The sequence below is a fragment of the Centrocercus urophasianus genome, unplaced genomic scaffold (genome assembly GCF_019232065.1).
Source record: "Centrocercus urophasianus isolate 14NV4802_14NV808 unplaced genomic scaffold, USGS_Curo_1.0 seq_22, whole genome shotgun sequence".
NCBI classification, from domain to species: Eukaryota; Metazoa; Chordata; class Aves; order Galliformes; family Phasianidae; genus Centrocercus; species Centrocercus urophasianus.
Genome location: NW_024884778.1, coordinates 12,844,848 through 12,870,471, shown reverse-complemented (window position 1 = coordinate 12,870,471; position 25,624 = coordinate 12,844,848). Strand labels below are relative to the sequence as shown.

General features: G+C 39.8%; 1 protein-coding gene across 1 annotated transcript; it reads right to left on the bottom strand.

The window, feature by feature from the left end:
- Window positions 1-1,399: 1,399 nt before the first annotated feature.
- On the bottom strand, window positions 1,400-23,706 carry TKT (transketolase). Its single transcript, XM_042823875.1, has 14 exons — window positions 23,505-23,706; window positions 18,794-18,911; window positions 17,706-17,819; window positions 16,997-17,094; window positions 15,195-15,386; window positions 13,927-14,045; window positions 12,877-13,070; window positions 12,086-12,250; window positions 10,712-10,868; window positions 7,255-7,385; window positions 6,156-6,239; window positions 5,876-5,969; window positions 4,049-4,171; window positions 1,400-1,711 (listed from the first exon to the last, which is right to left on the bottom strand). The coding sequence occupies exons 1-14, from the start codon at window positions 23,609-23,611 to the stop codon at window positions 1,524-1,526; spliced, it is 1,884 nt and encodes a 627-aa protein (XP_042679809.1). The 5' UTR covers window positions 23,612-23,706; the 3' UTR covers window positions 1,400-1,523.
- Window positions 23,707-25,624: the final 1,918 nt, after the last annotated feature.

Genomic DNA, 25,624 nt, shown 5'->3' with positions numbered 1-25,624 from the left:
CAGCAGTTACCTAACATGACAGGGATTAAATTAAGCAATAAGGATAAATACAAGTTATTTTGTAATATTTATATTCTCATTTACATGTACATTATATTACATGCATACATAGAAATACTTTCTCACATCAAATTACTGTTGTTTTCAGTCTGCAAATAAAGTCTTGTTGAGACCAGTGTAGGACTGTTTGTGTACAACGGTTTTTGAGTGAACTGAAAACTATGTATACTGCCATCCTGCTCTCATTATTTGAGTTTATTTTTCTTTTTGGATGTCTCTTGTGCTGTGGCATAGTCAGAATGAGAAACGTTTCTTCATATGAAATATGATTTCAAATGTCCAAATGCGGTACTCAGCAGTCAAGAGAATGAAAACAACCAGAAGCTGTTAAGGGCAAAATCAAAGTGGAAAAACATTTTAAAATCACATAGTAGAACTTATCGTGGGGGATGAACAACTACACCCAACACAGAGCAGATCACACGAGAAGAATTGCTTCTATGTAAAAAGTAACTTACCCGTTCAGCTGTATCCTCTTGGGTACTCTAAGAATTTCCTGATGTTCTTTCAGATTCTTCTTCAGTCCCTCTCAGCATTTTAAACATTTCTGCCTCCTGACCAAAGACAACACTGCCATTCTGGTTTCATGCATCACCCCTGCTGCAGCAGTGCCAAGCATTCAAAAATATGATACAAGTTCCTACGAAGAGTTTCAAACTCCTTAAAAGAGCTTGAACTTGTGTCAGCCAGCATTCCCCAAGTCCAGCAAATCCTTCTTGAGCTCCCAGCTTATCAGTCATTTCTAGAGCTCTGCTGAGCATTCACCTCCCTCTATTGGCTCCCCTGAACAGGTACATTTCCCTCTAGTATGCTCACATTACCCAGACTTCTTCCTCTTTCTCTTTTGTTTGTAATGGATGTGAGGCAATGCAGAAAACAGGAATCAGAGAATGCACTAGCCACTGTCTTCCTGCAATACACATTCTGCTTTTCATTATCCAACAAGTAACATTTCTGTCCAGATGAGTTTTGGCAGCAAGGAAAGAATTCTGGTTTTTGCCCAGCTCCCTTCAAGACAAGGTTTTAAATATTCAACAGCAAATTCAAGTTAACATCAAAAATCTAGGCTTCTATGCCCATCATTCTAGGCTCTTATGCCCACTACCCAATTTCCTTGCTGAAGCTCAGCCCGCTTAGAAATTCACTGAACACACAACCATTCCCACCCTAGAGCTTGCAGCAAGAGAAGTTAGCTGTAAAGTACAAAAAACTGCCTCTACAGTAGGCACACAGCACTGCTACCAACCAGTGGCCAAATAATCTGAAGGTTCCAGTGACTGAAAGCATTCAGATGTTACTGCAGTATAAAAACCCACAGAAGAAAAGGAAATACAGAAGGTTTAAGCTGGTATTTTTATTAGAACTCTACATAAAGCACCTTTGCCTGACTTAAACTTTACAGTACTTCTCTGAACACTGTTGTTTTTTTTTTTTCTCTGCAACACAACATAAGATGCTTCAAACTACTCTGCATTTCTTGATTTGGACACTGCCACCTTAACAGCTTGCACAATGGCATCTTTGTCAATACCAAACATCTTCAGCAGCTCAGCTGACTTCCCACTCCGTGGTACATGAGATACAGCCAAGCGACTGACTGTGACACCAGGCTCACCCACTACTGCAGCACACACTGCTTCTCCAATGCCACCTATGGAAAGAGATCAGACAGGACACAGATCTGTATGCTTTGACACGCAAAATATAAATTCCTTTATCAAAAGAGGAAAGTGAAAGACTTCAGGAGATCAAAGAGACCACTTTCTCCCCTTCTCCCTCCAATCCTCCCCCCTCCATTTATAGGCTCAGTGTTATAATTGCTCTCTGAAAGGCAGACTGGTATTTAGAGACCATCTGGAAAGGAGAAATAGGGCTAGGACATCTGTCAGTGAGACAGAGAAGAAAATTCAATACTCTAACATGCATTTTCTTTTCTGCCCATTGTCAAGTAAATAAAATTTTAAAGGCTTTTAAAAATTTAAGCATGATCAGAAGATCTAAGCAAGTTAAATCTCCAACTCACATGTTTATGAGAAACATCTGTTGGTATATATATTTATAGATAGATAGATATAGATATATATCCATCCAAATCCCCCATTATGAAAAGAAAGACAATTCCACATTTTGAAGATGTTTTGAGGACAATCAGCCTAACATTTCTGAAGTTCTTACAAATGGATGGTAAGAAACATAACCTCTAGAGGGGCGTAGAACTGGCAGGAAGCCCCCAGAAGTTCAGCATCAGCCAACTGAGGGCCAGTTTGAAAATATGTTTAGACTGAATATTTACAAGCATACTTAACACTCCGAAAATCTTAATTCCTCCCAGGCTCAACAGCATTTACACACTCCATCTTTCTACGATGCCCATACTGATGCCACCAGAGAGCTTTCCGAGTTGCGTAATACATTCACAACCTCTGCTTAAAGTTCTGCTGAGACTGAGTTACTGTCAGTCACAAGGACAATAGGTGCAACAGGAAAATGTGGCAGTAAGAGAGATGCTGGAAGCAGGAATACTAGCAAAGAAAGCACAGGGCCAGTGTCAGCAGCGTGTGCAGGAGAGACACCTTGATGCTGGTGTATCCAGGATTGCACAAAGCTTTTCCCAGCTCAGAACAAACTGTGATTTAAGCAGACAACTTTAACCTCTAGCCAGAGGCAACTACAGTTGCTAAAATCAGTCTGATGTGGATTTGCAATTTATTCAGGCTTGTGATGCATGTACTCTCGACCTTTCTTGATTGCAGCATGCACAGAAACCTCCATCAGTATAAATCACAGGTTCATCATCTCAGTGTGATGATGCTGCCATTTTGCAAGTATGCAGTAAAATATTTGTAAAGAGTTGAAAAACAAACTAAAAAATTATGAGGCTCTGTGACACTTCTACCATCCATAATCTGGTAATATCAGCTCACTTCAGGATAGCATTCTGCTAATATCTGTTAATAAATAATAAATGTTAGAAAATATCTACTAACACCAAAGTTCACAGATGCCTCTTCACTAATTTCTTCATCTCCTTCAATAGGAGCAAACCTGACGTTATTCACAGCAGCTGCTCACTGTTTACATATGGGCTCACCCTCACAAGGACATGTTAACACAGGCAAGCTCTTGAAAACCTGTGCAAAAAGACATGTCAGAGAGCAAGAGGCAGTACAACAGCTGAGCAGATGATCAGCTCTAAACTAAGGTCCTGCAGAATCCTGCCAGAGATCACCAGAGGTCCTGGTGCAGAAGCTGGGGGATTTTATGGACACTACTCTGCTTCTCTCAAGAAGCATTCTATCTGAAGATTTATTTGGGAATCATCTTAGTATGTATTTCTTGTATGTACACATACATACACGCTTCTTACTCTCAGGTTAAGAACACTATCAAATGCCAGCAACAGATTCTCAACTGGCCTATAAGCAGGTTATAATGAAGGAGTAAAAAGAAATCCAGTGAGGATATGTAATGATCTGGGGCTCTCCACAGGCTCTGATTTGTTCTTTTAGAAGAAAAAGACAACAGGAATGTGGAAGAAAGAAATTTATCCCAGAGTGATTGCTGAAACTGTCAAAACCTATCTATCTGATTTCAAGCAACCTGGAAATCAAGCTTTTGGACACAGTCAAAGCTCAAATGGTCTCCCTTGCAACCTGTAACATGTTGCAGACCAGTTGCTGTAAAGCCCCACTGGGAGCAAAGGAATCAAGACTCCACTTGCACCATGCATACAGAAGGGCACACAGAACTAAGTAAACCATAACAGCAATTCTGATTAACCTATTACCTCAGAAAACTTTCAGCCTTGTCAACTTACAATCATAAAAGCAGTGAAAAAAAAAAAAAATTCTAAAACCCACTTCTTGTTTTAATTGAAGCATCAGCATCAGATCTCATACTTCTCTCTTTTGATGATCACAGGAGAAACTGCGAGCATCAAACCTTGGGGGTCTGCTCTGTACACTTTGACCCCCTAGGCTCTGCTTACCTTCATGGTAATGGTCCTCAACAGTGATGATTCTGCCTTTGGTTGCTCTTGCATTTTCAAGTATTGTCTTCTTATCCAGGGGCTTTATAGTGAAAGGATCAATCACACGAATGAAGATTTTCTCTATAGAAGTAGAATGATGTTATTTACAACTTAGTCTTGGAGAACGTAACACAACAAAAGCAGTACAGGGAGTCCCTGTGATTTTCTAGAGCGATTATGAAAACCATCAAGGCATCTGCACTAAGGGCATGCCTAACACACAATCTAATCAACTCTAAACCTGTTCATGTAATCCTGTGTACATTCTGGTGCTTTTATGAGACAGTAACGTCCAACCACTTCACAGAATAAACTGAGACAGAAAAGCCTTGGATGAGTGACTTGAGGTCACCATAAGTGCCTGTTAGCAAAGAAGTAACGCAAGCGGCCTCCCCATGGGCAAGAGCAGAATCCAGCCACCATGAAATCCTCCTTCTTCAGACTGCCAGTCACTTTCATTTTTTTCCTCCCCCCAGACCTTTCCTTTACCTCTAACTTTGCTGTCAAACAATTCTTTCTTCTTCATCTGTAAGCATTCTGAATTTTCCATTGCAGGCTGACTACCTATCAGGTATGTTTATCTGAACTGCCCCAGCCTCTATCACAACATCCTTAAGAACTTGCATAAAAATCAGCATTTGTCCTGTTGTGACAGGCAGGCCCACATTACTCACTAAAGATACATACAAAATGGCTATGTTTTAGAAGGAGCAGCAAGTTACTAGAGCTTTGGTCTGATCTTGGGCAGCAGAACACTGAAGCAATCTTTATTTATGTTTAAAAGTCTGAGGTCAATTTCATGCTATTTAGCAACTATTCCAAGAAGATACTTCAACAGCTAAGAACTCTTGTAAGCAGGGGGAAAACCCCTATTATGTTACAGTGACAGTTTAGCAATCAAAGGCTCTCTTGTGACCACTATATTTTAGGCATTAGACACTGTCTCTACAATAAAAGTCTCTCTCCATTGTTTGTTATTCACCCTTCAAAATCATCCGTGCATTGAAGAGCATGGTGAGAGTAGAAAAAACAACTTCCATAGTGTCCTAATTCTGATAGTTCAAGGTCATAAGAGTATCTGTCCACCTAGATAAAGCATGCAACGCTACCCCTAAGCCACAGGCAGCATTAATTGCATCACCACTTACTATTCGTAATCTCTTCCTGGGCGTAGGCCACTGACTCACAGATGGATTTTGATGTTTCTTTCGCATTTCACTTAAGGACTTTTATTTTTTCTGTGAGATAACGTCAGTGTATTTGAGCTCCATCATTGGAGCATTACCTCCCACTCTAGCTAGAAACGTTCATTCATAAAGATCAGGTTAGCAGTGAGTCATATCTGCACATCAGCAGATCCTGTCAGCAGCACTGGGCACACACCATGCAGCTGTACTTCGTTAACTGGCCCCAACCTGATTTGATTCTCTTGTGCCAGTACAGCAGCTCAGGCTGACAGCACAGATCACTCCTGTTTCTTAAATACTCCTTCTAAAATCCTGCCCACAGAGCACTTTCAGACAGGATGGCTTGAAGGAGACCTTTGATCTGACCAGTTTGGCAACTTCCATGGCTACTAAGGCTGCCAAACTAACTGAAATCTACTCAAGTAGGCAAGATCATCATATATTTACGGCATGCCATATTGTATTGGGCTAGCTGGTGACCAGCTGTCTGTAATATCTTCATTAGTTAATGTTTACCTGTACAAAGGGTAAGCAGTTAGGTTAACCAGTAGTAATTTCTTTGCTGTGGTAAAAGATAAAGGAAAAAAAATCTGATCACCTTTTCTCAGCTGCTCTGCTGCAGCCAGAGCCTCATGCAGAGTGACTCCTGCTCCTATCACAGTCACTTGGTCATCCTTACTCTTCAGAATCACCTGCAAGACAGTGTTTCCACATTTTTCCATAATAAATCTTGGTGTTTCCAACCTTTCTAGAGATTTTATTTAAAAACTTATCTTTGGCTCTAGAATTTTTTTTTAGAAGGAAAAGGATTTTTTTTTTTTTTTCTTTTTACAGGAAAAACTTGGCATATTTTCTCTGATTCTGTTTGCAATACTTACCTTTGCCTGTCCAATATGGAAGTCCTCATTGTTGTTATAAATGACAGGATTTTCAGGACGACTAGTTCTTATGAAACAAATGCCCTGTTTCCACAGAAAACACAAGTTACAAAGAGACAAAGGCACTGACATTCTAATTTGTCCTTTCAATAAAAAAGCAGCAAAATTACTTTCCCTAATTGTCTGTTTTTAACTCCTCAGTTTTACCTCACCTTTTCTTAGAACATGACAGTAACTTGCTGCTTTCTTTCCAACTCAAAGATCTTAACTTTTCTGTTCTTTTTAGGAAATGAAGAATCCTATTGAGTTAATTAGGATCTTAGAACTTTGCCATACATGTGCAAGCTTAACTTTATCAGCTTTAAAGTGAAAAAAAACACTCAGAGGAAAGCAAGAAAATGTTTTCTACCAGTTAATGTTCAGATGTCTTTTCAAAAAAAAGCAGTAAACTATAAAGTTCTCCCTCATACTACTTTACATTCCTTTCTCTTTTTTCCTCTTTCCTCTTTTTTTCCATAGACCACACAACACATTTGTTACATATTAAACTTCTACAACTAGCACAACTGAACTTTTTCAGGTTATTTACTCCTTGCTCAAAATAAGTTTCCATGGAAGCAAAGAGAAATATCGGTCAAGAAGATCTGACCCAGGTACTACCAAGGACATTTGACTGTTATTATGACAAATTAGCTGAAATTAAGTGACAGAAATCAGACAGTCACATATCCAGCTTCAGTCTTGATGTCACAGATATTACAGTAAGAGTGTACATTCATTAAATTAGCTAAAGACCAGCAGTACATTTGTCTCATTTCTGAGCCAATCTGATCCATGCTGAAACCATTGTGTAATCATTCACATTTTTTTCCCAATGCTGGCTCACACCATTGCACACTGTTCATTCAGCACAAGCCTGGACATAATGCTTGCTGCTTTCCATGCAACAAAAACACCCTGCTGCCATGCTGAAGCCTTCAAAGCAGTTTATTTGATAGAGACATGCAAAAAAAAAAAAAAAAAAACAAAACCAACCAAAACATGCCATCAGCAACGAGACAAATAAAACGTTCCCCAATTCAAATACTGTGTTGCAAACCTTAGTGTTGGCAGCTATTTCCACTGCTTTTTCCGTGGCTACAGCATCACTGGGGTAAAAGACAGTGGCATTGGGAATAGCTCGGAACATGCACAGGTCCTCCAGTCCCATCTGAGATGGCCCATCCTCACCTAAAAAAAATTACACCAAGGTTACAAAATTAAGTGCACAGTCTGACAGTCATTCAGTACAAGGTTAATGAAAATCAGAAAAATCAGGCACACACAGGACATGCAAATCTACCTGCTTGAGAAAAGAATCATCTTCTCCTTAAACTTGGAACCATCTAAACAGTAAATAAAGACAGAAAGAGACTAAAAAGAAAGAGAATTGGGGTTACAAATAAAAAATGGAAAATAAAGTGCAACAGTAAAACAACACAAAAGGCAAATAACCAAAATAAAAAGGGTACAGGTACAGAAAGGGAGTCACAATATATCTATGTATCTTTAGATTTTCATGGATGCCTTACAAGCAAAATTCTTAACTGTCAATGATATTGCTCTAGGCTTAAGCTGCTGAAATGTGGAAGGAGAATTGCATGTGTTCCATCTGAAATGGAGAGTCTACATGGTACAGCTACTCTCAAATTCTTACACTTGCTACAAAACTAATGAAGGTACAAGTATTTAAATACTACTGACTGTCTCTCAGGAGTGTATCTGCATTATTCGTTTAACTACTCAAGCACCTCCTGGCTTAAACTGCAGATTGATGACAAGAACTGTTAGCCAAAACATGTATTGGTTGTTTCTGTAACTAATAAAACTCATTGCATCCGCCACAACCCCCTCCCAGTGGCCTTATGTAAGGGTGCTTTGGGAATGGCACTATTCCAAAGTAACCATGCAAGAAGTTCTGAATCCAGTCATGTCACAGCCTGCAAAGTAGGAGCAGGGCAATAAGCCCTCCCACATGCACCTACAACCTGTTACTCAAGGAGGAGTTCACGAGGAAAGAGGAGAGAATTTTCCTAAGAGCAGCACAAAACTCTGAAGTTCTTTAAACATGTTAAAGAAATCAGTCATTGGACTCTGCCACTATAAATTACTCATCAAGCATCTGCCAGGAATCAAAAAAAAAAAAATCTCATTTCAGTCATGAAGGAAAGATTCTTAATGCCATAGTTTCTGTATGCACTCTCAATGTGTACTCACAAGGATTTTTTACCCCAAAACGCAGCCAAGCAAAAAACATATTGAGGAAAAAGAGAAACTACAAAGAGCAAAACTATGTGACACAAACAAGAACCTACCCAAGGTAGGAGAATACTCATATTTGTTCGTTGACTTCTGCTAAACAGTGCCAAAAAAAAACAGCACAGTTCTTACCAGTAATTTACAAAGTAGCACTGAGTTCTGCCCCAAGTGCATCTTGACAAAAATTCTGATTTAAAGTTTTGTAGAGTAACACAGATCAAAAAAGAGTAATCTTCAGTTATACCCTCAAGACCTGCACTCACAGCTTAAACAAAGTTGAGTGCTTAATATGAACAGTATCATACTACTAGAATGAGAAGGCAGCCATTTAAACAACAAGTATATACACTATGATTTTTCCCCCCATACCTTTGGAAAACACAGATACCATTTATTCTCTTATGACCTTGATTACGTACTTAAAATTTCATTAGAAATTTTGGTTTGTCAGCAACTACTATTCCGGGAGTGAAATTAGTACAAGTTCAAAAGGCCATTGTGATAGCTGTCTCATAAATTTCTTGGGTCCAAATTTCAATGTAGTAAAAGCCCAGGCCTACCTAGAACTGCATACATAAAATTTCAGTTTTCAACAAAGATCCAGTTAGGATTCTGGAATCCATGCAGGCTTGAAGCTGTAATAGGAAGTACACTTAACTCACACTCTTCCATTTAAAATTTAGATTCCTAACAGCTGAACGAATTTTTCTGAAGTGTTCTCTCTTACAATTCTGTTGCAAAACTCAGGGTTTTTGAAAATTTGAGTTGAGGCCTGAATGAGACTTGAAACTCAAATAGCTTTATAAATTTAAGCGTGCACTTTCCAATCCCCCCCCCAAAAAAACCATTTCAAATATTTCATTTTTCAGCATTCACTTGGAAGTTTAATTCTAGGGGACAATCCAGGTAACCTAAAGGAATTTCATCCTCTTAAATAAGCAAAGACCAAAGCTAATTAGCTTTTGCACCAACACCCTTTGCTGCTGGCTGACTTAATCTGGATTGAACTAGACTATGAAGAGGTGGAAGGACTGATTTTAAAAAGAAAAGAGGCTTGTAACAGAATCCCTCCCTTAATGGCATACACAAGCCATAATCTGATATACTCTACTTACAGCTTCCTCAACTAAAGCATCCTCTACACCGATGCAAATTAAGCTTCAGTTTCGGGATGAGACTACACACATAGATAGCATCTTTAAATCTGTATACCTTAACTAGTGTTACAAGTCAAATTGGATAGCTTGCCCCAAACCACTCCTCCTGCAAACAACACTGCTAGCCAGAACTGCTAAATCAACTACAAAACTGATTTATGTGAAGGACCTTAATTTATCATCCTTGTCGGATCTCCACTTCCTTCTTTTGCCTCACAAATACCTAGTATTTTTTCAAGCATTAATGTTCATTGGCATTTTCCTTCTTGGTATGCAAGCCTGCTCCTGTTCTCAAGGGTGACTTTCATGAATTTCAATTAAAACAAATTTTTCAAAAAGAACAAAAAAAATCCAACTCCCTTCAAAAGCTAGCCCCAATATCACCTGATGTGTATTAAGCAGTTATGATTGAAAGACAAAGAGAGACAGTATCGTCAATTTCCTGAACTGCATAACAGGTTCACAGTTCCTGTTCTATTAGCATTCTAAGTTTTGCTTTTTGTTGTTGTTGTGTGAAATACACAGATGAATTGTTCCAGCATTAAGGAATACTGAGAGAGACTGAGGCACTTATTTAAAAGTGGTGATCTTAAAAGGCAGAATAAATCAAATTTTTTTTTTTGTAAAGTGTTTTTGAGATCTGTGGACAAAAGCATCTGAGTGAGAACAGGTATGATTAGCTTCTCATTTTAGGGACTGGGAAAGAGGTACAGTAAGCACATGACTATTCTCATCACAGAAGTCAACTGTAAAGATGGAAAGGAAACGAAGCTTCTCACTTTCAATCCAACTCCTTTACCTCACTCTACACTGAAGGTTAGCAGGGAAAAGTCCTACTTTTACCAAGCTAAGCTGATGGAGGCTTGAAATCTCTCTCATTCTTTCCAAATGTAGTACTGTGCCTGATAAAAAACTACCAGCATGACTTCTTACTATAAAAGGCTGCACTGCTGTCACTACTATACCATCACAATTTCACTCCTATACTATCGTAACTTTATGACTAATCACCTCCAAGAAGCTTTATCAGTCAGCTTTGTCTGTCAGACCAATGATTAAATAACAGAGAACCACTAGCAAATAACTCCAGGCTGCCCTTACCAATAGAAACACCGCAGTGTGACCCACAGAGATTGATGTTACTCTCAGAGATTGCAGCCATACGGATCTGGTCAAACGCCCGTGTGAAGAAGGTAGCAAAGGTGCTGGCAAAAGCAACAGTTCTGTCACGAGTGGCACAACCAACTGCAACGCTCACCTGAAAAGAGGGAGATCATACAGGAACAGTTAATTCCTCATTTATCCACTGTTTCCAGTAGATCATCTGTGCAACTTCAAACTCAAAATCTCCACCCATTCCTGCTCCTACTTGCTGGCATTTCCGAGAACAGAAACAGAAGCAACTCACTCTCCTAGTATCTGTCCCTCCAGCACCTCTGCTCCTCACATCAGCTACCTGGTCTTGGTGATCCATGCTGGCAGCAGCTTCTTTATCTGCACCAAGCAGCAATCCAGTTTTAAGCCTTATCCACTACCCTCTTCCCTGTTCTCCTGGATCAAAGACTTACACTTTCAGTCCAAAGTACAATATTTAATATCTGCAGCAGACAAAATATTATTAAATGGGAATGGATTTATCTGCATTCTTTGGACTAGTATTTACAAAAATGTTCCTTCTTCAGCAGGATGGAAAAATAGAACAAGATCCTTAATTCATCTACTGCTACAATTATCCCCATACATTTATGTCCCATGTTACACATTTTACACATGTTCCTATAGGCAAACTTTTCCCAACTTGATGTAAATCCAAAATACCTGACTGAAGCTCAGGAAACATGCCCTAAAATCTGCAGGAAACTGCTCATGGGTCCTTTATTATTAATCATTCAGGCAGAAATTTGTTGCCATTTTAAATGTGTCTTTAGTTTTATTTGCAGCAGTGAACTCATCTAGAATCAGCTGAAGACTCAGTCCAACAGATGACTTACCAAATTATTTCCATCATTTCTGTACAATTGCCACAAGGCTAACTTTTATTAACTATTTATCTGTCCTCACCTTTATACCCCAGTCTAGCATAGAGCTCACTGTCATGTTGTGTAGTGGTATTCCATTTCCTGTGAAGAAAAAGAGCCTAAAAAGTCTTCAGAATGGACTCTCTACAAATCACACTGTAGGAAATATTACTATTGCTCACATGTTGCCATATCCACACATTCTGCTGAAAAGCATTGTCACGATAAAAATAAGAAGTTTACAGACTTACTGATCAGAAGCAATTCGGCTGTATTACATTTGTAAGTTCTACCAGAGCCTAAGGTTTTCTATAAGTGTTAAGCAAAATTTAATATCCAAGAACACACATATGAAAAATATTAAAACCCAACTTTCTGAAGAATCAGACTGGCTGGTTCCAGAGCCTACTGTGTAATACCAGCACTTTACGAAACCAAGAGACAAGAGCCCAGTTACCATGTTCTGCTCAGCAATGTAGCATTCAATGTAGCGACCAGGATGATCTTTCTTGAAAAGTTCTGAGAAAGTAGAGTTCTTTGTGTCTCCATCCAAAGCAATCACTCGATCATTTGCATGGCCCAGTTTTGCAAGTGCAACACCATAAGCTTTGCGGGTAGCCCACTAGGGAAGGAAAGGCATAGCAGTGCTGTTACAAGTTCCTGCTTCTAGAAACTTTTTATCCTTTATCTTTCCTTGAGTGCATGCACATAAAATTTAGAAAGTAAAAAAAAAACAAACCCAACACATTGTAAACATTAACACTGTGAAAAATATGTATGAGAAGAGTGCCATGCAGGAGAGTAAACAAGAAAGTGAAACTAATAAAGCTACAAAATTTGAAAGCTTACTCAAATAAGTCTCCATTAATCAGGTCTCAAAAACAAAAACAAACAAACAAGAAAATCAACATGACAATTTTTTACTCCCATTTCCAACCATGGAAATTCAAGGAACCTCACAGAGCTTAATTTTAAACACATAAAACAGTTTGGATAATTGACAATGATAAAAAAAAATTAAGAAAGGCATTTGAAACTTCCTATTTTAAGACATTCTTTCAATATCCAGGTAAGTTGAATATCTATACATCACCATATGGCAATAGATGTTTACCAGGATACTAAGAACAGGAGGAAAGAAGTGATAGTAGTTGAAATAATGGCAAGGTACACTATAGTGGACACTGTGCACAACACAGTCTTATACTTGAAACACGTCTGACAAGCTTTGAGAAAGGAAGGCAGTACCTTTTCTCCCACTTTGTAACTTGGTGGTGACGGCATCTTAATGTTTCTAATATTTACTACAGGAGCATCTTCTTCAGGGAGGGCAGGAGAAAGCTTTTTCTTGTTTTGGATTTTCTCTTCTATTTCCTGAATTACTTGTTCAGCCATGTTTTTTGGAAGTGGTTTTCCATGCCAGCTTTCCTTATCTTCAACACCTACATGGTGTTGAAGAAATTAGAAATAAGAAAAATATCTGAGCCTTTGTCTGCAGGTTGTACTAAGTGCAGTGGATTACGACAGCCAAACATTGTTTTCCAAGGAAGAATCTCTGTAGGTTCATCCCCACTTACAATAGTAAGTGAGCACTTACAATAGTATTCAATTGCATTAATAAAGACATGTCTAAACATATAAGAGAAGGAGTCAAATTCCAAACATTTTGAACTAGTCACCATTCAAGACCACAAACTTTCAGTGTCTCAGTACCAAAATTGATCTTAAACTGGCACAAAAACCAGAAACCAAAACAAAACACATCAAGAAGTAAACGCTAAATCAATGTGAACAGTTATCATGAAATTTCTACAGTTAGACCAAAATCAAACTCAGCTAAGTTTCAAACAACAGTTAACCAAGCTGTCTAATTCAAACAAGCCCTCAAATTATACAGCTTTGTTTTAATAGCTTCTGATTACTCTTATGTTTGTGCATCTGGCCCGAACAGCCTCTCTGCCTGACATGCTTCTCAGGGAGTGATTTGGAATAACAAAATTGTTTGCTTATGTAATGTAAAGGATCGAATAAATGCAGTCTTGTTACTAATAATTTTTAGCTGATCAGAAAGAAATTCACACTGTAAAACCAGTAGCTGATTGGCAACCCCTGACTGGCTCAATATGCATTGACAGTATTTTATGGATACAATGCTAGGTAGCCAGCACATCTCATCTGCAAGAGTCACAATCATTTTTTTTTTAGCACTAATGTTGAGAAGGGTAAAGAGTTGAAAGACTTTTTGCACTCAAAACATATACTACACACATGCACACAAAACAATGGATGTTTTATTACCTGATATGCCTTTGCCTTTAAAGGTCTTTGCAATGATAGCTGTTGGCTGATGCTTGGCCTGACCAAAGGCTTTGCAAAGTTCCTCCACACTGTGACCATCAACAATGATTGCATGCCAGCTAAAAACAAACAGATCAACTATTTCTAAAGTGTGTTAGCATGTGACATCCTCTGGTAGCTAGCAATAACAACAATTACTAACTTTGTTCCAATGCAGTGTCTTTTCAAGAGACCCAAGGTATGCCAGAAACATAAACCAGCATCATTTAAGACCATAAAATAATATGGTCTTTTTCTTAAAAACAGAATTAATCACCAGTTAACAGCTACTAGGCAAAACCCGTTACATTACCCCACTTTTTTCAGACAGAACAGCAATTTTTTTAATCACAAAAGTAAATTGAACATCTAACAATCAATTAAAAAACAAACAATGAAAATTGATCAAAATCTTTAGGTTGCCCCATCATAATTTGCATGGCTCATATTGCATCTGATTGTTTCACTGATTCTTCAATCTACATAAAAATACACATTTCTAAATGAAATGAAAGCCAAGAATTTATCTCATGAGTAACGTTACTAATGCCCTTTTTTTCCTGATTTACTTGTTTTATAACAGTACCTGTGGTCACATCCCCTTACTATGAGAAAGAAATTGAGGCCCTGGAGTGCGTTCAGAGAAGGGCAACAAAGCTGGTAAAGGCCCTGGAGCACTAGTCATATGAAAAGCAGCTGATAGAACTGGGATTGTTTAGTCTGGAGAAGAGGGAAGAGCTTATGGCTCCCTGCAACTACCTGAGATGAGGTGGTGAGGTGGAGGTCAGTCTGCTCTCCTGGGTAACAGCAATAGGACAAGAGAGAATGGCCTCAAGTTCCACCAGGGGAGGTTCAGGTTGGATATCAGGAAAAATTTATTCTCTGATTAGGCCCTGGAACAAGCTGCCCAGAGGTGGTGGAGTCACTGTCCCTGGAGGTTTTCAAGAAACACGCAGATGTGCTACTTAGGGACATGGTTTCCTGGGCAGGATTGGAGTAGGTGAGTGGTTGGATCTTTTAGGTCTTTTTTCAACCTTAATGGTTAGATGAAATCCTGTATTCAGTATGATAAAAACGACATGATCTCATTAACATATCTCACTAAGCAGTCCCTCTTGGTGCTGGTTTCACTTAGAATTGAAAACATATTTGAAAAATTCTATAAAAGGTGAATAAAAAACCTGCAGTTTCAAGTGGAGGAACATACTGAGCATTTTCCAAAAACATACCCAAAGGCTTCACAACGTTTCTGGTAGATTTCAACATGATGCTGCAGAGGTGCAGGGTCACTTTGTCCAAGACGGTTAACATCAAATATAGCAACAAGATTATCAAGCTTGTAAAACCCAGCAAAGGCCATTGCCTCCCAAACGGAGCCTTCAGATAATTCTCCATCTCCAAGCAGACAATACACACGATAGCTAGAAAAGGAAATTGAAGTAAAAATTGGTTTGACATTTAAGCAGAGCTAAATAAAAAGCAAAATTCTCCTAACAATTCACCGTGAGAGCTTGTTTTAATTCCAAACATCGGTCAAATCGTTTACCTCGGACAACCTTATGTAAACTTAGACATATTAAAATGCTTCTAAGCTGTTGCATGCAAAAAAATACTTAAGTTGAAAGGTACTGTGCTCCATTTCAAAACTTTGTCTCTAAGAAAAATCAGGTTTTAATCTTTCTAGTACAAAGTTTGAATGAAAAAGCCTGTTAAACACTGTCACTGTGACTCAGCAAGAACACTGACAATGCATGAAAGATTACTGTCTGCTTCCTCATTCCTTGCGTATACTCCCTTCCCTGGAAGGCCAACCAGTAATTTCAGGAAAATATAAACCAGGAATGAACACAGCTACACGTTAATGCCTGTTGCACAACCAAATTAAAAAAAAATAAATCACAATCATAATTTTTTTAGATTATGCATGCACCAAAGCTTTGTATTTAGACAAAACTGCAGTACTGCCTGATCTATTCTATGATTCAGCCTCTGGGTTTTTCTTCAGTTACCACTTGTGTTTTTGGATGACAAGGCTTATTACCTATTAAAATTAAAAAGGAGTAGCATGTAAGCTTTCAAATACATAGTTTTAAAAAAAAGTTTAATCAAATAACCAAGATAGCCATTAGTGATGTATTTATTTTTACTAGACATTAAAGCATTAGAGATTTTTGATCTAAATCCCACCTGCCTTTAGCTAAATCTGAACTCCGTCCATACAAGCTGCTCCTCAGTATTGCATGTAAGACCACCTTTTTCCTCTGTCAAGTAACCACTGGTTAGATTTTTTCCACACGTAGCATCTGCTAAACTCAATTAAAATCAGCAAGTCATCTTTCACAGAAATGATTTCAAGCCAGTGAAGTGTAGGGCACATTAACTGGGCAGCCTACGTTTGAATGTACTAGAACTGTCACATGAAATACATCAACTGCATCAGGCTACTTTCCTCCTCATAGAGATTTGCCTTTAGACATCTACTTTCCTTGTGCACAAAAGAAATGGCAGAAGCAGCTATTTTTTTCCTCTGTGGAGTCGAGTGGTTTCCAGGTAACATTTTTGAGTCCTGTTTTATGACTCAATAATGTTATTATTGACCACAACAGCTCCTCACCCAGAGTTCACGTTTTCCGTTATTTGTCATCTGTCTTTGAACAGACACATCCCTAGTTTGCTCCTTCCTTCCAAAAGGACATATCAGCCTGAAAATTGCTATCAGTTACTCTCTGGAAGTTAGAAGCTGCTCCAATAACAAAATCTCTGTGCAGGATCATCATTTTGCAGTGCTGTCAGATCACAAAATGAACAAGCAAATGCACTGATTCTTGCTAATTTGATTTCTTCAGATTTCCACTGGCAATGACTTTGTAATTATCGGGGTAATATGATTTTAAATCTGAATTTAAAGTTGAGACTTGGAAATGGAGAAAAAAAGAATACAGGATTTCTTCTTTTTCCCCCACGATTGAGATAAAAATTTATTTTCACAAAGTACTCCCATTTAAATCGTGAATTAGAAAGATGGAATTACCTGGCTCTGTCAAAGAACTTGCCAGTGTATGCCATTCCACATGCAGCACCAAGACCCTGACCAAGGGATCCAGTGGCCACATCAGTGAATGCTTGTCTCTGAAAATAGAAAGACAACAATTATTTTCCATTCAACAAACAAAAGAACTAAACTCCAGCATTAGGAGATGGTTCGACATACGTCAGAATCTTGGCCTCGAGAGTACAGTGCAAGTCTCTCCATCTAATCCCTGCCCCCCTTCTTTCACAGCTGCACATGTACCTCAATATCAGTACCACAGGCTAACTGGGTTCTCTGAGGGGTGTTACATACATCCCCAAAATTTCTAAACTATGCCTTGGATGACATCAGTTAAGAACTGATGATTCTGTATTTAAATTTTTAATTCAAAGAAGTGATTTGGAACTCATAGTCCAGGGAGGTGAGCAAATGGAATACAAACCCTTGAAATACCTCAAATATGTTAGAGGGCAAAAAAGCTTTTCTTTATACAAGCATTTTGAAACAGAAAATACTGATCTGTAGGGGATCTTTGCACCCTCATTCAAACCTGGACACTGATTCACTTGTGAAGCCACAATATCCTCATTGTCCTTCATGTAAGCCTTTATCTTTCCTGCACCGCAGCTGGCAATCCAGAATTGTAGCAGAACACACACTATGGCTCTGCAGAAAACAACACCCTGTATCAAAGGCAATGAGCACTCACTGGTACTGGATGTCCTTCTAAGACAGAATCAATTTTTCTCAAGTTCAGTAATTCTGCTTCTTGTAGGAAACCAGCCTCTGCCCAAGCAGAATACAAAACTGGTGCAGCATGACCCTAGAGAGAAACATCAATTTTAAGTTACAAATAAATAAATAAATAAATAAATAAATAAATCAAATTTCATAATATCCCACTATCAAGACAAACTCCACAAAGATGAGTAGAAGTCATCTCTAACCACAGAGTCGTTAGGAGCAAAATAGCATGATCTGAAGCCATTTAGTAGGTTGGGGTGGAAACTCCCATTAGTTAGAGATGGGTAAAGCAAATACAAAGCAAGTCTGTCTCATTCCTTTACCAGCTCAAAGCCAGCTCCTCATCCAATTCCTTCTTTTGAAAAGGCGATCACAAGTGGCAACTGTTATATCCCATGCAACAGATATACATCACCACATACAGTAGCACTGTAAGTTCTGGCTGAGACAAAGGGTCTGCTACACCAGAGTACATCATCTGCTGTCCCTGACACATTGTTATCTTTTCTGAATGCCCCTCAAAAGCCATGAAGTTGCATCAGTGTGAAAGGGCACAAGGCAAAAGGCAACAAGACACACTAATGGTCAGTCAGGACTGTGGTTTTATGCTTTGTCTAAACTAGTGTTTTCAGAAGTAATATTGACTTAAATATCATAGCAGCATAGCAGGAGTGCAAGCTACTCACTAACTTATCCCTACTTCCTCTGTGCTCCCTGCAGAGCTGACAGAATTAGGACACGTTGTGGCATGACTGCAACAGCATGGCAGCATTTAACAAGCAGAGCACAAACGAGTTAGAAAATTAGTTAGGCCAAAATAAGGCAGACTTGAAATTTCCTGATAGAATGTATAGACAATATAACAACCTTTATTGCTTAATATCAGAACAACTTAACGTAGTGAAATATTTGTATCTCTGTAGCAGAAAAACTTGACTTCCTTACTCAAGAGAAGTCCATTGCAAATATTCGAGAACTTGAGGAAGAGAGGTCAGTGATCTACAGACACCTCCTTGCTAGCAGACCGCAACCACACAGTGTAACAGCTTTTACCTTTGAGAGCACAAAACGGTCGTTGTTGGCGTTCCTGGGATCTTGCACCTTATACCTCATGGTATGGAAAAACAGCACAGACATAATCTCTGCTGCACTGCAACACGATGTAGGGTGGCTACAATCAAGACAAACCAAGTATTACCACTTGTGAATATCGATTGCTTAGGCCCACATTTTAAAAATATCACTTGACCAGTTCTCTACCTTGCAGCACTAAAAGACACAGCCGTAAGCTTTGTTTATAAGCCATCCACCGCACAGATGGAAGTTTGGTGATGTAAGACTCGCTTTGTAGAACATTCTGGAACTTTTTTTTTTTTTTTTTTTAAACAGCATAACATCTTACTTTTTAAACTGCTCATCATTTTACATTACTGTTAGGACCAGAATTTTGACTTCTAAAGAAGGCACTAAATAATACAGCTCTCGCAGTTCGTCTTCTATTGAAACTGAACACAAATTTCTGTAGTTCATTATTTTTAATAATAAATAACCAGATGAACATGGTAAAATATTAATTTGTTTAATCCTTGGCTTAAAGAGGGACAGCACTTTCCATTTTTACATCTAAACTGGTTTAAAAATAAAAATATCAAACTAGTTGGTTTAACAAAGATTCAGAACCAGCTGAGTTTTCTCTGTGCCACTGACCCACACGGGGCAACTTCCACAACAACTTTCAAGAGCAGCACGAAGAACACTTGAAGTGTAGGCCCTAGGAGCAGGGAGGCCCATTTCAGAAGCAGCTATGTCATAAAGAAGCAACAAATGTAAAGTTACACGCAGAGTTGTTTTCAGGTGGCAAATAATGAGTTATTCCAACACAAGGTAGGCATTTTATTCAAAACATAACATAAGGGCATACGATTACTGTTATTTATATCTTTACTGCAAATTAAATAATGACTTTTCCAGTTGCTGTGCACCTTGAAGAGAGAGCTTCACCTGAACAGTTGAATGTATCAGACTCGAGTTTACATTCACTTTCAATAAAGCTCAAAAACCACATGGAGTTTGTTTTAAATCCTTATTGAATGTGAAAAGCAGCATTTCTCAGCTCTTACTGCTGCAGTCTGCATACCAGTGCTGGAGTACCAGAAAGTAAGTGCTGAATGCAGGAGGGTTATGGCTCCAGAAACTGGCTCCAGCTTTGAGAGGAAAACAGTCTCACCTCACTTCCTCTTCTACCAACACTTCTGTTTCATCTTTAATGGGATACTCTTAAAACATAGGATCCGTTTTGTAAATCAGAACAATGTTACTTGAAGCTGTCATATCTCCTTTTGCTTTACACACGTACATTTACCATGCGTGTTAGGATTAGACAACACTTCCACTGGAACTTCAAACAGAATATTCTCTTCTGGTAACAACAAACCTCCCCTCCCAACAACCCCAGCAATACTCCAGTAACAGAATAAAAATCATGCAGAACACTAGCAAAACAAGAATTATGGTTAGTGTCCATCCCTTGGTAAGTACTCACAGACAGGGTACCAAGAATTAGCTTTAAACCACGGTTCAAACATATTAGTAGATATTTATGTATTTGAATTAATCAATAAGCCTTACATGCTTGTTTAAAGCTTTCATTCCTTTAATTTTATTAACTTTATACTTAACCATACTTCTATGAACTCCTGGTCTCGGTTAAAAAAGTTTTAAACAACCTAAAATGGTAGCATATAAAAATAAAAATCAAAATCAAAAGGTAGAAAATTCAATAAGTGACCTGAAAATTGAAAAAGTTAAAAATACTAATGAAGTTACTTCCCACTAACAGTTGTTAACCAAAATTTAACTGCATAACAGACACCAGAAATCAATCTAAAACCAGCTGCAGAATTTTGCTGAACAAAGCCATCTTAACTAGGTCAACTGCTCTCATGTTAATTCATACTTTCCTAATAAATTCTACTAAAAATTCCTTGTTGAACCTAGATGTCTTTGGAGTACCCATGCAGCTCATCGATACTATTCTCATGCAATCTTTCATGTTTTGTTCTCGACCAACAAATAATCCAGAACTCGGTGGCTCTCTCTCCCATTAACATTTCCCTGCCAGATAGCTTCTACAGTAGAACTGCTTTAACTCTGAAATGAATCCTTCATTAGGAAACCAAAGTGCATCAAAACCCTGAAAACAGTTCTTCTTGCAATTGATGTCCATTTAGATTGCCTCCATCTACACGTGCCTACATGCTTCACCTGATGAAACAGTAGAGGACGTTAAAAAGGAGGATGGAATGAAAAACAAAGCTAAAATGTTGAAGAAATTCTTTTGTGACAAATGATCACAAAATCATTACATGTTACGAAATCTAACTGCTGCTTAAGAAACTCTGTGAACTTCCAACTTCCACTTTCAGGAACGTAACTGCCTAATTCTAGGAAGCTGGACACTGCTCCAGAACTGCAGAAGTTTATCACTGGCTGCAAAAGACTCCACCAGTTTTAACCAAGATGTCTGCACTGCTTATCTAAAGGGAAAGGCTCCAACACGCCCCAATCCAAGTACATTCAATCTTTGCAACCAACTTAATCAATTTTTCTCCACCTAAGGCATTTTAGACTTCTTTTTTTTTTTTTTTAAACAGTCTACTGATTTTTTCCCACTAAGCTGAGATAGGACTCATCAGATCATAATTACCTATTTGAGCATCTTGAGGACCAGATCACCTGATCTTTTAGCTCTCCTCCAGACAAAGGCTGCATTTTCTTGAATAAAAGTACAAGTAAAGAACGCAAGAACCAGCATGTCAGGCCAACCATTGAACCACTTCTCTTGAAAGACATGCCACTCTTACAGAAATTACTTCCTTGAAAGAAGCAGGCATGTTCTGGTTTGTTTGAAGTGCTTTTATTGCAAGCACTTCCTTCACTTTTATAAATGACACCTTTAACAAATACTGGCTTCCTTAGCACAGTCAATGCAAGCATGCTTTTTTTTTTTTTCTTTCCCTTTTTTAACTGTAAGCCTGTCTAAATTTAAATTTCATTCAAACATTTACCCACCTACTTACACCATACCAGTGCCTTAAGTAAAGCTCAGTGTCTCATTCAGATTTCTAGAAAATACATCCCCCTAACATTTGTTTTAGAAATTAGTCATTTATCTAATATTGCATCAGACTTTTAAATTTCTTTCCCTTACATGTTACTCCACCACTACCCTCTTGCTAACCAAATCCAACATTAACCAAAGAAAATATATGACTTGACAGCATAATCCTCCCTCCAGAGCACATCTTTCATAATCTACCAATTATCAGGTTGTGTAATAATTTCAGGCTCTATGAGACTTTATGTAGCGCTAGAATTAGCTCTAGTAATTAATGAAAATATCTCTGTGCTCAGTACCATAGTACACATGAATAAAAAGCTAAACTGAAGCTATTTTTGCTATTTCTTCACCAGTATGGGGAAAACAGCGTTACTACTACATGTTGGTATTTCATGCCCCAGAAAAGAAAAGCAGAGGCTGTAGCAAGATCCCTGCTCTTGAATGGCACAAAGCAGGGACGGTTTGACCTGCAGACAACTGATGCTGCGCAGCTCTATGGCTGGCCTAAGACACACAGCAGAGCTGCATTAAGCAGCCTGGACTGACCAGGCTTTGCTCAGCACAGCCCCACTGCTGCATTGGTCGCCATGCCCTAGCTGGTTCCACAGATAGAACCAGAGCAAGGTTCTCGCTTGCTTCATGCAGAAGGCACGAGTAAAGTTCAGTTTCTCTGTGTGCTGAGAAACCACGTGAGGCAGACCGCGCCACAGCCGGGCGGGCAGTGTAAGGCAGCTCCAAGAGAAAGCTTTGAAACGTTTTACAGACCACGTTTCTCTGCTCAAACCTCAGCGTCCAAAGGATTCCTTCAACTGAAAAAAAAAAAAAAAAAAAAAAAAAAACAAACCCAAACCACACCGACACAGCAATAAAATCACCCTGCACTACTGCCAGTTTCAAAGAAGTCCAAAGGGAGGAAATTGCCACAAGACTGGATATAAAAGGCTGCGTGGAAGCACTCAAATGTATTATTCAAGCAGCAAAAATGGTTTTAATTTTACGCGGCTAAGAGCGCATTGTTTGCGGAGATTTTTTCCATAGGTAAAACACGATCAAAGGAAAGATAACCCTGGAATCTGCAGACATCAGAGCCTCGACTAAATCCTGTCCAGAGGCCTGAATAAACCGCCCGTCCGAGACCGCAGGCATTTCGCAGATAATCCCACTCGGGCTCACTTGAAATTCTGTGCAGAATTAGTTCCAACTGACGGGCACGAAATGAAAAAGAAACCGCTTGCGCCTCGGGCACGAATTCTTTGGGTTTCAGCCCTGCATCAACTCGGCATTCCCGGCCGCTGCCCGCAGTCACAACAACACCCGCCGGCTCCGGGGACCGACGAGTCCCGCCGCTGCCGCCCCGGGCGGGGCCGATTCGTGCCGCGAGCCGCAGAAGCCCCGCGCCGCGCCCGCGGCCGCCATTTCCCGCCGGAACGTCCCCGCTCCGCTCCGGCACCGGGGCGCGCGGCCACCGGCAGAACGAGGTCCTCCGCGCCACGCCTGCAGCCCTCGCCCTCCCTCGGCGCCGCCCCAGCCCTCCCGCCGACCCGGAGGGGATCTCCCCTTCCCCTCGGGCACTGGGAAAGGGGCGCAAAAAAGCTGAAAGAAGAGGGGAGCTGCTCCCGGTAGGCGGCCTCCAGCCCCGCTCACCCAGAGCCGGCCGCAGTCGTGGCCTTGATGGAGCCGACGCGCAGCCGGTTAGCCGCATCCTTCAGGGCCTGCAGAGTCTGCTGGTCGGGTTTGTGGTAGTCCTCCATGGTGCCGAAGGAGAGACGGCGAGGCTCGCGTGGCAGCGGCTGCTGGGGCCGAACAGGGACGTCGGCGCTCCGCGAGGGCTGTGAACAGCGCACCTCGGCGGGGCCGTGCGGTGAGGGCGGGGAGAAAGAGAGGGCCGGGCCGCCCCGCCTCCCCGCGCCGACACAGCGCCCCCTGCCGGCAGTGCGCAGGCGCAGTGTGAGCCATTTCTCGCTCCCGTCTGCGAGAAGGCGGGAAGCAGCGGCTCTTCGCAGCTGCGCGCGGTAGGCCGCGTGTTTGCAAGCCGCCCCTCGGCGCTCGCGGGGACCGACTCAAGCCTTTCCATCGTTCGATCCTTGTTAAGCACAGTTATTCCGAGCCTGTCCTCTCTTGGAAAAGAATATCGTTGCATCTAGTGTGATCTTCGACAGACAGGAGAAACTGTAGCAGAACTGCTACTTGATATTTCTTTTCAAGAAAGAAGTTACAATTCTGTAATACGCTCTCAAAGATCAGAGCATTCTGCTTTTGAGAAATATGGACTTCAGTTTAAAATACCGACTTCACCAGCCATCGGTCAGAAAATACATTGTCTCTAGCACTTGCAAACATGAGGATGCTAAAATAAAGCTGTGGCCTTAACTGGGCACATTGAATAGTACATACTTGTTCTAGAAAACCCTCGAAGTATTAGAAGTTACAATCTGAGGAAAAAGAAAAAGGTTTAAAACCACAGAAAACAAAAATACTGAAGCGTTCCACATTCCAGAAATCTGTATTTGTGCTCCACGTTTCCCAAGGACTCCAGCGCTGCTTTCAGTGGTAGTTTGTCTCAGAAGCTGCATGACAGTGTTTGGAAAGGTAATACCTTTGAAACCATGTTTTAAATATAAACAGTTACACCGTGGATATAATGTTGGTGTCTCCTTTAGGAAGGCGCTACTGATGGGTACTACTTAAGAAAACAGTGCCTTTGTTTTCAAAACTCCATGTTTCAGCAAACAGGAAACCACCTGTGTTTGTAATGTAGCCATGCTGGTTTGGCAATGTCAGCTGGTCAATAGCACCTGGAACTGATAAAATAGAATAGCAACTGACTTTATTCTTCCATAAACAAAGCGGTTTATTGTTGTTTTTTTTTCTTTTTTTTGTTGCTATTCTAACTGTTACAAACAAGAAAAAAAGACACCTCACAAGAGGTACTAAATTGGGAATAGGTTATGTGCCAGGAAGAAGGAAGAAATGGAGCCAAACCTGACAGTAGCAAAGTGCAGAGTTCATTTTAGACAGCACTAGGTAAAGGTTAGCTGGTGTGACTGCCACTTGCTTTGTTCCAATTTATATCCTACTTCAAAATATATCGCTTTATTTTCTTCTTGTGGAACTAGTTATCCAAATCTCTTACTTTCAGTAAGATACTTTGAAGTGATATAGACAGTAAAACTGGCATGTGGAAGTGTGATGAGAGTCAAGTACAACCTGATTTAAATTTAATAACTAAAAATGCAATCTGCATTGCCGAGAGCTTCCAATGACAGAGCAAGGCCCATTAGAGAAGACCACTATGAACTTAATTCGTTAATGCATTTCAGGAGTCACTGTGCAAACCTGCTCTTGTTTGAATGTACAGAAATTCTCATCATACGTTCTGTAACCTGCCACATCTGAGCTGCAGTCTGGAAATTAAACAGTACTTGGTAGCTAATTGCTATTGCATGGGAAACCATAGCAAAGAGATGCTAGCTGAAGAGGCACAGAAGAATGACTGCCAAACATGGTGGAGGCAGACAACTGCCATTCTTAACAGCAGTTTTCCCCACAATATTCCTGCTGAAATCTACTTACATTCAACAATAGACTTCTATCCTCCTGGAGCTATGGAGCCCAAAGGAACAGGTTAGCAGAGACCAAAAATCTCTGAAGTATTTGAGTAGCATCTACCAAATAATTACTGGTTTAGGGCTCATTCTTTTCAAATTATAAACCCTGCCTTAACTATTGGAGAAGTGACTGTAAGTTCAAACCCAGAAAACATG

Bases quoted from the DNA above. Each gene is read 5' to 3' on its own strand.
- TKT (XM_042823875.1), bottom strand. From the start codon at position 23,611: ATGGAGGACTACCACAAACCCGACCAGCAGACTCTGCAGGCCCTGAAG. The intron at 6,240-7,254 runs GTTTGCAACACA...CTGTGGAAACAG, and splicing joins AAATAGCTGCCAACACTAAG to GGCATTTGTTTCATAAGAAC. The intron at 4,172-5,875 runs GTGATCAGATTT...CTACTTCTATAG, and splicing joins AGCAGAGCAGCTGAGAAAAG to AGAAAATCTTCATTCGTGTG.